At 40.6% G+C, this 12,163-nt stretch overlaps 1 protein-coding gene and 1 long non-coding RNA gene across 2 annotated transcripts in view; one reads left to right on the top strand and one right to left on the bottom strand.

Annotated features, from left to right (window-relative positions):
- Positions 1-3,676, bottom strand: part of PPM1E (protein phosphatase, Mg2+/Mn2+ dependent 1E) — a 118,962-nt gene extending 115,286 nt beyond the window's left edge. The window contains exon 1 of the mRNA XM_037880607.2: positions 3,210-3,676. Coding sequence (XP_037736535.1) covers positions 3,210-3,493 — 284 coding nt within the window. The 5' untranslated portion in view covers positions 3,494-3,676. The remainder of the gene's footprint in view (positions 1-3,209) is intronic.
- A 232-nt stretch (positions 3,677-3,908) lies between these two features.
- LOC114018975 lies at positions 3,909-11,557 on the top strand. The gene is made up of 2 exons (XR_003564151.3): positions 3,909-4,048; positions 7,475-11,557. It is a non-coding gene; the product is annotated as an uncharacterized LOC114018975 (long non-coding RNA).
- Positions 11,558-12,163: the final 606 nt, after the last annotated feature.

Below are 12,163 nucleotides of genomic sequence, written 5' to 3'. Positions count from 1 at the left end.
TCATTTTTCTCTCCTCACCCGACCCCTCTACCCACTTTACAAATATCCATTTATTTGCTTTTATAGTACAAACTTTCTGTTGTTTTAATGATTTGTGCAGGTTTTGACAGGAAATGGCTTTACAAATATGTGTTGTATATTTTAATAAGTAGTATTAAGATAGTGAATGCTAATTTTTTTCCTATACACAACTTATTGTTACATCTAATTTTAACCACTCTTTCTACTAAAAACTTCCAGAAAAGGTCAGATTTAAGGTCTGATCCTGCTCCCACTGAAATCAACTGCACTGTTGCCATTGATTTGAATGAGAGGAGGATTGGGACCTTAAAGTTTACGATTTGTTCCTATGCAGAAACTTTTCAAAATACACATTTTACACAATCAGCAAGCAGTTACATAACAGAATATGAAAATGGATGAAGGCTTTCAAAGCCACCATTCCAACGCATGCTTCGAAAGAGTAACTCCTATTAGATTCTCTCCCTCTTGTACCTTATCTTCTACTGCTCAGTTTGATGTGCATCATTCAGAAAGTGAACAGCACACATATGAAGATTACATACATCTAATTTTCCAAATATGTGGTGTGTCTAGAAAGAAACTGTGAACTGGAAATTTCAAGGAGAAATGTAAAGGTAAAAAACAGCAGAAAATCAAGAAACAGGAGCTCTTCTGAGGCTGAGCTACATAGTAAGGTAAAATTGCTAGACTTTGTCATCACTGGAGGTATGATCTCATTTCTGAGCCATGCCCTCTCTAATTAAAAAAAGAGCAAAGTAGGATGCTTGAAATAACTGAAAAACAGCTGCTGAATTTTGCACAGTAGTGGGTCTTGACTGCATATTATGCAAGCCAGTCATTTAACTACTATACAGTTATAGTCACAGAAAATATGCCTTGACAAAATATACTTCCTTGCCAGTGAGACAGCAGTAAAACATCACTTAATTTTTATTTTCACATTCAATTTAAGACCATCATAACCATTTGTGCCTGTGAGTAACTTTACTCAAATGAATACAGCTACTCATCTCTGTAAGCAATTGCAGAATTCAGCCCTTAGCTTGCAAGTGGAAATCATTCTACTTTGGTTTGTTGTTTTATATACATGTGCTTGTTGAAAAGAATCTTTGGGTTGTTTTTTTTTTTTTTGCTAAGAAACTAAAAATGTGCAACCTACATCTGAAGACCATTGAGTATTACTTGCACTTATTTCATATGCCATCATCACTTAAGAAAAAGCTATTTCAGTCATTTTAGTGCTCAATATTTAATGTAAATCATATTTAGCTTGAGTGAACACTTTGAGAAATTGCTTTTTTATTTATTTTAAATGATGTCTTACATAGCCGGATATACAACAGCTATAAATCTACAGTTATGGTTGCATAATCTAATACAGAAATTCCATTTGCAAAAATTGGAGGTTTAACAATTAAAACTGAGTAAAACCTCTTCAGATATAGGACTATTGCAATAACATAGTCCCTGTACTCCCTTGGTTTTGAGGCAGATGCTGCCTTCTGCTTCATGAAACAGGTAGCTAGAAAGAGATTTTGTGCTGCCATCACCAGAAACAAAACTACACCTATAAAGCAGTTCATTCTGAAGCCCATAAAGAGATACACAAAGGTGAAAAATGAACGGAAGACCAGTCCAGGATCGAGAGATCCTTTCAGAATGTTTTTGCTTAAAACTCTTGTCTGCTGAGGCTGAAAAGAGAGACATACAAATTGTGCTATAGAACCCAATTCTTCAAGCACTGACTTAACGGAGGAATTCAAGTGTAGAGGAGCTTACAGAATTGGGCCCATAATAATTTTGTTAAACTCTGTTTATTTCTACCAAAAGGCAAATAAATCACCTGTTCCTATTTCTCACATCCTATTGAGATTTACTTTTCCTTTTTTCCCCCACACAAGTCTGGCTTTTAAAAAGATATTTCCAAAATGAAGAGAGGACTTTTCACACCCTTTCTATCACATCCTATGAATTTGCTAGTGTACTGAAGGGAATGACTCTCAGGGAGGTAGTTACGACGTGTGTGAATGGAAAAGCTTTGTCCTTTATGGTCCTCATTCTGCTGGCCCTGTCATCCACAAATGCAGAAGGCAGATCAGAATTTAAGAGAAGCGGATCATGTAGTTGTAAAACTTGCTTTTCTCTCTCTCTCCTTTTGTGTGTGCGCGCAATGGAGTAACACCTTTCATTAAAATTATCAGCTCAATGTCAGACAGCTCCCCAGCGTGCTGTGCATATTTTCACAGGTTCATTTGTCTCCTCCTATAGCATCAGTTTTAAAAAGATTCTTTTTGAAAGAAATACCATTAACAACCATGCCTATTTCAACCCTACAAAGTCAAACACAATACACAGCACTGGAAACTGATCTTTAGGTTTCAGTCCACCGACTTTTTCACACTGAGAATAGGTCCCATGTGCTTTCCCTTTATGGTCTAGTCTTTTACAAAGCACAGATCTGGAAACTGCCTCTGCCCTGCATAGAACGCAGTATACAGTAGGTGGCTTTCCTAGCTCTCTGGCTGACAGTACAAATAGCCCCAAGATCACTAATAGCTTTCTCATGGGGATTTCTCCTGATGTTGCTTGCCTCTTGGTTTGTAAATACATTGCATCTTTTTTCCCCTTGCATTAGAAACTAACTTCTTGGCAGCTGATTCCACATTTACAAACCTTCTGTTGGGAACATTCAGTTTCAAACCTCAAACAAGACGCCATGGCAGAATCCCTTCCTGCTCTGGCACCGGATCATAAGACATTATCCCCTTACCCAAGCTGCTCTATAGACTGATGCCCACGGCTTCAACTCGCTCCCTGTCCCAGCATGATGGAAGGAAAGAGACACAAGGAATGGGGGAGAGACAGGGCAGGAAGAAACCGCCATGGGTCTCTCACTGCTGACCTGTCCTAGGCATCTCAACACCAAAAGTGGCCTGTCCCCAACCCTTTCCCCTGTGGAGCTCTGCCACTCACTGCCCTCCCTGGTCCCCCCTTTCCTACTCTCGTTACCCCCAAAAGTGTCCCTTCCACGCCATACCCACTCCGCCCTGGTCCCACTGCCCCTTCCAGACCCCACCCGGTCTGCCCAGGTCCCCCTCAGCCCCTGCCCCGTCTGCCCTGCCCCCCCCCCCGCAACTCCCCCAGACCCCCTCAGCCCGGTCTGCCCCCCCCGGCCCGGCACTCACTACTTGTAGAGCTGCTGCAGGCAGAGGTCCAGGCACTCGCCCTCCACCTCCTCCTCGATGATGTGCTCGGAGAGCGGCCGGGGCAGCGGCGGCAGCGGAGGGGTGGGAGGCTGGGGGTCCGCGGCGTCGCTCTCCTCCGTCTCCCCGGCGGCTGCCCCTTCCCCTTCTGCCCCGGCAGCGGGGGGCGAGGGGGCCGGCTCTGCCCCGAAGGGCCCTCGGAACTCGCCCAGGAAGAGCTCCAGGAAGCGGCGGTAGGTCTTCTCCTCAGAGCCGCCAGCGGCCATCGCTTCGCATTCCCGGCTGCCCGCCGGCGGATCAGCACTGAGCCCGCAGAGAGCTCCCCGCCCGCCGGCCGGCCAGCCTCCCTGCGCGCGCGCTCCTGAGCCGGCCCCGCGGGACCGCGCACGCTGCGGGGGCGGGGTGGGCAGCGGAGGGGGAATCGAGGCTCGCGCGCCGCGCGGGAAAAGCTGCTGGCGTCGAGGGAGCTGACGGAGAAAGCGCCACACCGAGGTGGGGGAGAGCCAGACAGGGCATGGGAGAGCACGGACGTAGAGAGAGCGAGGCTGTCGAAAGAGGAGCAGAGAGGGAAGAGCGGAAGCTGGTCTCTCCAGTGAAAAAAGGGAAGGGGAGTAGGCAGAGAGATGGACGGACGGACAGACAGACAACAAGCCCCCCACAAGCGCTGAGAGAGCCCTAGAGAGAGGGGTGGATGCTCAGTCATGCCCATGCTGCCAGCCAGCCAGGCCGGCCGGGGAGCTCCCACTTTCTCTCTCTAGGACCCTGGCGCCAACACTGCAAACAGATAGATGAGAGACAGACTCTGCTGGTATATTGAACTGGTAAGTGCTCAGAAGTTTTTCCTAGCCCTGGCTGCAGGGCTGCGTGTGGGCAATGGGGGCCCAGCAGTAGGCCACCTGAAAAGAACCAGCTTAAAGCAGGGGGGTGTGTGTGTGTGAGACTCATACCTCACTGTCCGTGGGAGCAGCCTGTTTTCTCTCTCTCTGTTTTTGGGTTCCTGGTGTGTTATGATTCTGAGAAATAAAATAGTGTTCTGTTGCTACCTTCCATTAAGAGTATTTCTGTTTTTTAACCTAACTTCTCTGTGTGTGCTGTGAACATAACAGAGACAAGCAAATTTATCACAGTAGTCTGTATTATAACTTCAACAGAAACTAGAGAACAAATTCCTACTGTGTAATCGGTTTTGGAATTTCTTATATGTCCATCATCATATATTCTAGTATCTTAGAGGTTACTGCACTAGTCTTTCACTTCTAGGAGATCAAGACAGTAAACAAAATTCTGTAAAGAGCAAAGCGCAACCCAGCTTTAATTTTTCGGTAATTAAAGGTGTAATTACCCACATGAGCATACAATATTTTTTGTTGTGTTCAGTCTCAAAGTTTTTCAAGTCAAAATTAATTAGCATGGTGGAAACATCAAATTAATAGCCATTGGAAAGGCATTACAAAAGAAAATGACTCATCTGGAATCAGTCAACTGTTGCATGTGGAGCCAGACTACTGCAGAGTCAGAAGTTGTCTGATTTATGGGCCTAGTTTCTGCGCCTGATCTAAAGCCCATTGAAGTCAATGGAAAGAGACCAATTAATTTAAATGAGAATTAGATCCAGCCTTCTGTGGAATAAAGGAACGTGGAAGTTTATGGAAACAGTCACCAAATTTCAGGCCTCACATTGGAATGAGTGATTTCAGGCAATCAGGTTCTCATCTTCTGAAGTATGATGTGACCATTGTTGTAGTTCTGATACTATTTTTAAGATTGAAGTGATATATGAATTATGCTTTCACATTAGATGGTTTGGATAATGGGAATTCACAGTGGTCAAAGATGTCACATAGAATATATCACAGAGGTAGGCGTGTTAGTCTACAAAAACAACGAGGAGTCCGGTGGCACCTTAAAGACTAACCGATTTATTTGGGCATAAGCTTTCGTGGGTAAAAAACCCTACTTCTTCAGATGCATGGAGTGAAAATTACAGATGCAGGCGTGAATATACTGACACATGAAGAGAAGGGAGTTACCTTACAAGTGGAGAACCAGTGTTAACAAGGCCAATTCAGTCAGCATGGATGACACCCCCTCATCAATTATTGGGAGTGGACCACGTCCACCCTGACTGAATTGGCCTTGTTAACACTGGTTCTCCACTTGTAAGGTAACTCCCTTCTCTTCATGTGTTAATGTATTCATGCCTGCATCTGTAATTTTCACTCCAAGCATCTGAAGAAGTAGGGTTTTTTTTACCCATAAAAGCTTATGCCCAAATAAATTGTTTAGTCTTTAAGGTGCCACCAGACTCCACATAGAATATAACTTCTTAAAAGTTGGTGAAAGCTGATAAATTACTGCAGTCTAATAAATATCCTTCATTTATGAAAAGCATGTTGATTTGTTTTGTTCATTGCTGCTAAGCAAACCAGAGCTATCCGGTCTCTAAACATCCACAATGTGCAGGTATAATTGTCACAGAGATTAAAAATATCCTGTTCCCAAAGGAAGGGACAGATATCCCTAACATTGTATGTACCTTGTAGAATTACAAATTACAGGCCTAATATTAAAAAAAATATTCTAAATTTTAATTGGTTATAATAAGGACAATAGCTTGCAGAACTTACTGCACCAGTACCCTAGCAATTATCATTGAATCTCAAAAAGAAAAGGAGTACTTGTGGCACCTTAGAGACTAAAAAATTTATTTGAGCATAAGGTTTCGTGAGCTACAGCTCACTTCAGGTGCTGCAGTAAATCTGACTCCTGTTCTGGGGAATATTATTCCAGGGCCCAAACTAATTTTATGATATCTCTGACAACCTTATTGCTTAATCATGTGGCAAACTTGTATGTGAAAACCACAGATGTAAAAAAGCAAAATGTGTTTTTCATTTTTCACAGCCAAAAATCACTAAAGTGATATATGAATTATACATAGATGTAGCTGATACTGGAGGGGGGGGAAAAGGAATGTATTTTCAATATATCACTGACATCCTTCCTAATTTATAATGCATTTCTATAGGTCTGTCAGGCAAGGTTTGAAGAGCCAAATAATAGTTCTGCTTTCGCTAATGACAGTCCACAGCTGCAGTTGATTTTTTTTTTTTTAAGTCCATGTGTGTACAGTACTGCAACATCAGTGAAAGAGTTAAAGGCCTGAAGAGAATATAAGTATATAAAAATGGGCTGCAAGTGAGCCACTGATCATTGGTTATTGTCCACTGGTAAATCATGGGGTATTAGGGTTTCCAGTGGGTTAGGCTCCTGCAAATATTAATGTATTTTCTAAAAAGAAAAGGAGTACTTGTGGCACCTTAGAGACTAACCAATTTATTTGAGCACGAGCTTTCGTGAGCTACAGTTCACTTCATCGGATGCATGCTCACGAAAGCTCATGCTCAAATAAATTGGTTAGTCTCTAAGGTGCCACAAGTACTCCTTTTCTTTTTGCAAATACAGACTAACACGGCTGTTACTCTGAAATCAATGTATTTTCTGTCTCATACAAAATACACAATTCTAAAAATTACCATTACACTAATACTACTAAGAAAGCACTTCATATTCAACAAGCTGTCTGATCATCTTCATATGGCATTACAAAACAGCAATTAAGACTTGCCAAGGAAGGTTTAAACAAAAATTTATTTTGACTCTTGCTTCATTTTGTCTTAACTCCTTAAAAAAAAAAATGCATTTCTTAGTCTGTGTTAACAGCATATGAAAATATTTGAGAACAGCAGTTCTGTTTCATATTATGTTAAAGTTGCCAGATGTCTGTGAATCACCTTGGCAGTCCCCATGTATTTTCCGTCATACGTGTAATTGCAAAGGACACTAATTTAAATTAAATAGCATATAACTTTGTACTTGGGATACTTGGTTAGATTTTGGTACTACACATCAAGTTAGCATTATTTTGTTTCTAGTATTAAATTAAGAGGTTATGGATCTAAGACAGGGTGACATTTGTTTCTGGGGGGGAAGATGAAGAACGATTCTCATTAACCTACAGTACAGACCATATGGTAATCGTGGGTAGTGTGGCTACATTAGGCAGCCAAGAGTCTGCCATTAATTCACAATAAGACACTGTGGGTGTGCAATTACCACACAAAGTAGCTTGACTGTTATCTTGCTTCTGTCCCGAAAGGAGAATCCAAATAGTTTTCTGTCTTGTATACGACTCATCTAAGTCACATGATTGGCTCCTACATTATATGTTTTTTTTTTGTTTCCAGCAACCCTGGGAGCTAAATTCTAGAGTGCTTTGATGAACTCCAGACTGCTGAATAACAGTATCATGAATGGTTCCTGTGCCCCAAGCATAGCTGAAGCAAATGGATTCACAAATCAAGGCAGTTTGGGGCAGACGACTTTGGATTGCAGCATATTGTCAAATAGAAGATGAGTTTTAAAGGTGACCGCCAAAAGAAAATCAAAGATGCTTGTGTGATTTTTGACTTCATCATGGTATATGAAAGGTTAGAAAGGTTTTGTTCCCAAAAATGTTTTTTATTCTCCTTTATTTTAGCTTTAGAAATATAAAGAATGTCATGTTGTCCTTCCTAGTTTTGCTGGACAACTAGAGAACAGGAGTAGGAGTTTTCTCAGCTCATGAGTGAAGAAGGGAAGGGTATTGAGACTTCCACAAAGAAATATTTTCTACTACCTGTTTGTCAAGAATTTTCCTAATGTATTAAAGTGACATTACCAAAATTAAAAACAAGGACAAAAATTTCTGCTCAGCACAGCAAAAGAGAGAAAAGGTACTAGGGAGCCTGTTGTGGATCTGTCTCAGCCCCAGAGTAGGTAAGAGTTGTCAAGAGTGCCCAAAGGACTATTCCAAGAAGGGATAGCAGTAGCGCAGTGCGCTCCAGCCTCACCCTATCCTGACAGCTTCCTACCTCTTATGCTTGGGTAGAGAGGGTCGACAACTGCTCAGGAACTGGATGTGCCAGGCAAGCACCAGCTGAGAGCTACCCTATGCTGGGGGTATTCTCACCAGGCCAGATCCATTTGCTTTTTTTTCTTCAGGGCAGCACAAAGGGGCCAGAATTCATCAGAGAATCTACCCCAAGAAGTTTTAAATGGTCTGACTACAAATTCCTTGACCCTCTAAATTGTTCGGGTTTCACTCTTTGTACATGTGATATTACAATCTTACTAGGAGTCCAATGGTTCATAGTGTCTTCCAGGAAAAACAGGGTAGGCAAGACCTGAAATGCAAATATAAAAAGCTATACAGAAAGGAAAAACATACAGCCTACTCCACTCCCCCAAAAAATCAACCCTCTACTTTTCAAGCTTTCTTTACCCAACATATAGAAGCAATAAATAAATGGCACACACTTTTATCCTCTCTCGGTTACCTTTAAAGTGTACCTATTAAAAAAAAAATTCTTATTTTAATATCTTCCTGCAGAGATGCTATCTAACCCCAAGGGCCTCCTTTACATAACACATTAGTTTTCTTTATGGCCTATGTGGAAAACAGTGTTAGTAAAACTGACATTTATAATCTGATACTTAAATATGCCACACACCTCATTAACTCTTTATCAACTTGCAGCCAAATGTTCAAAACACGAAAACAAGAATGAAATTTCATGTCATAGGTAACATCTTTTAATAGTACCCACATCCTAATCTCATGGTCAAATCCCCAATTGATTTCCTAAATAAAAAGCAGAAGTACAAGTGAACAGTGTAGCAGGATTTGAGCAGACCTTAGGGAGGTGACCTGAATTGTATGGAAGAGCATGATGAAATGCTTCTTTTTAACCATGAAAGAAACTTTAGTATATTGGCAGGTAGAATCTACTTGGGAACATCAAGAAATATTTGGAGGTGTTTCAATATACTTATTGTGATGTGCTCCAATAGTGCGCCATCACAGAAAAGCCTAAAAACAAATTATTTTGACATGATCTTTTAAAAGGTCTTTGCTACAAACAAGAAGGCATTTTGGAAGATAACTTTTGTGTCCAAGCAGGCATTACCAAAACTTTTGCACATAGAATGTAATGTTCTCAGTTTTAAGTGACTACTGCTGTTGGGTTTGATCAGCTTAAGTTTACAACAGCACTGTGTACACATTTGTATCATGAGAATATATTGCATTACACTCTGTAATATACTGTTGAAAGATACTACTATCCTTGTACTGCATTATTTGTGCATCTTGCAAGCATGAGATGAAAGACAGTGATTCAAAACCGACTTTCACTTTTTCACAAAAATATACCACTATGGTATAATAAATGTCTCTGAAAGGAGTGACACATAAGACATAAATGTTCTATATTCGTATGTCTCTCAAAATCCAATAAGCCAATTAAAATCATTATAGTTTGGGGAGTAATTGGATCCAAACAAGTGCAGCAACAAAGTGAACCAAGTTAATACAGTGAGAAGGACTCTGTTTACAAGCAACATCAAGCTCCAATTAATTTTTTAGGTTCAGTCTCCAATAACCTACAACTACAACTTTTCAAGTGACAAGTCTCTGAACACTGAATCCAGAATTTTCTAGGTCTTAAAGACACAGTAATCTAAGTCACTACTGTCCTTATACTACAGTAAGTATTGTATTGGCACACTCCTAAGGATCTGTGTCTATAACTTTGTTCCTTTTCTCCCAGGCCAAGTCTGTTCTTAAGGATTCAGGTCCATATATGATTCTCAAATACCTAGCTGCATTCCAAAACAAGGGGTTTCTAATCTCCCATTCCTTCTCATCCTATAGAGGCATTACACAAAACATTCAGCTTATTTTTGAATAGCAGAAGTGAGAAAAAGTCCATTTGTTATTGAGGCCAGGTTTACACTCAAAAGTTAAATTGACCAGCTATGTTGCCTAGGGGTGTGAAAAATCCACACCCATGAGCAATGTAGTTAAGATGACCCAACCCTCAGTGTAGATGGCACTAGGTTAACAGAAGAACCCTTGTGTCAGTCAAGGTACTGCACCTCGGGGAGGTGAATTAACTAGGGCAATGGGAGAACTCCTCCCATTGCTGTAATGAGTGGCAATGCTGAGGTGCTACAGCTGTGCCGCTGTAGCATTTTAAGTGTAGACATAGCCCTACTTAGATTTGAAAAAATAGAGAGGGATGCACAGGAGGGAGAATGAATGAAAAGCAGCACCCCAAAAGGCCTCCCCCTGGAAACTAGTTGCTAACAGAATAAGAAAATCCAGAGTAGCAGAGACAAATGTGTTGTGATGTTTCCTTTTAAGCTAAGGCAAATATGTTTATGCCAGAAAATCATCTGTGATTGAAGTGTGGTTGCAGATAAGTGCCAAAGGGATGGTTTCAGTCTCTTGGAAACACTCATGACCACACAATGGGTTGTGTGTGCTGGATGCTGTCAAGGCCTGCGATCATACAACACACACAAGTATACTAGAATCCAGTAAGTTCCCTCTCAGGCTGATCCACTTCACTAGTCAGTCACTCATAAGAGTATCCGTTTTCTCCCCTCTGCTAAATGGAATGAGTGGAGCAGAGCTCTGGGCTATCAGCAAACAACAAGGCTTACTGACAGCATTGCTGTGCTAGGCCCTGCCTTCATACTTTTCCTTTCTATAGCACCTGTCATTTGAGGGATAAAGTAGTAGTATTTTAATCACTAAGAGTGAAATTCACCCCAGTGCAGAGGGTCCAGTTTCATCCTAAGGTAAAAGAGAGGTTAAGGATCAGATTGTTAAAGGTGTTTAGGCACCTAAAGATGCAGATAGGTGCCTGGTGGGATTTTCAAGAGTGATTTCTGTGGGAGCGAGGTGCCAAGATGCTTTTGAAAATTTCACTGGGCACCTCTCTACATAGGAGCATATCTTTAAATACAGAAATGTATAAAATGAGTGACTGCGTTGGAGAGATTTATACAACCTGCTGTGTAATGTGTTCCAAATCTTTTACCATGCAAATGTAAGATGAGGCCTGTGGTGGTGTAAAGGTTGTAACTTACTGTTATTATCTCATATTGACATGCAGTATTTTATAAGAGGCACCATTTGCATGTAAAAAACCAACTTGTTCTTTTATCCAGAAAGATTTGAAGCTATTTTTTTAAAAAATTATTTTGAGAAACACTGAGCAAATGTATTTGGTACTTTTGCTGGTAAAACTCCAGTGACTGATTGATTTGGGGGGTTTAAAATTAATGTGAGATACCATACTAAACTAGAATTTCAACAGCATAACTGCAAAGAAGCTGCATGGGAAGTGCCAAGACCTAATAAGAGCCATTTCATCACCTCTGCATAGTTTCCTTCCTTTCTTATATGAACTATTATATTAAAACTTTATTTTTTAAACATGTCTTTGCTTTCTGACTGGTTGAAACCAAATTATGTGATTTCTGTAATCTGACACTTATCCAGTTCCCATTGAAGTCAATGGCAAAACTCTCACGGACTTCACTGAACATAGAAACTGGGCCTTAATAAAATGAACGGCAGGCAAGAATCAGCTATAAAATATTGCTTGGAAAACAACGCCCTCAGGTAAGACGTAATATATTGTCCTGTTGAAAGTACAGTAATCTTTCCAGCATGATAAAACATTTCTACTCCTTGTACAGTAATTTTCATCTCTTGCTCTTAGCACTGATCACTATTTGTATAATTTCTACATGACTATATAGACTAGTATTTCTATAATACAGTAGCATAGATGTTAATAAAAATATTTCTTGCTTGCAGAAGACAAGTTTGTCGTTTGGTGCTTAATAGTGAATATATTCATGGATAAAATTCACTTAAGCCCCACTGCCTTAGGAAAAACATCATACCAACCCTCATTACCTCATAAAAAAGTTATAAATATAATCACTGTAAATTAGGGCAGAATAATACTGTTTAATGTGTCTTTTTACCTAATTATGATTCTGAACACAGTATAAACAGTCTACTAAAACCTTGGTCT

Source organism: Chelonia mydas, chromosome 17 (genome assembly GCF_015237465.2).
Source record: "Chelonia mydas isolate rCheMyd1 chromosome 17, rCheMyd1.pri.v2, whole genome shotgun sequence".
Taxonomy (NCBI): domain Eukaryota; kingdom Metazoa; phylum Chordata; order Testudines; family Cheloniidae; genus Chelonia; species Chelonia mydas.
The sequence above is the reverse complement of the archived record's forward strand: the minus strand, read 5'-3'. Positions and strand labels throughout refer to the sequence as shown.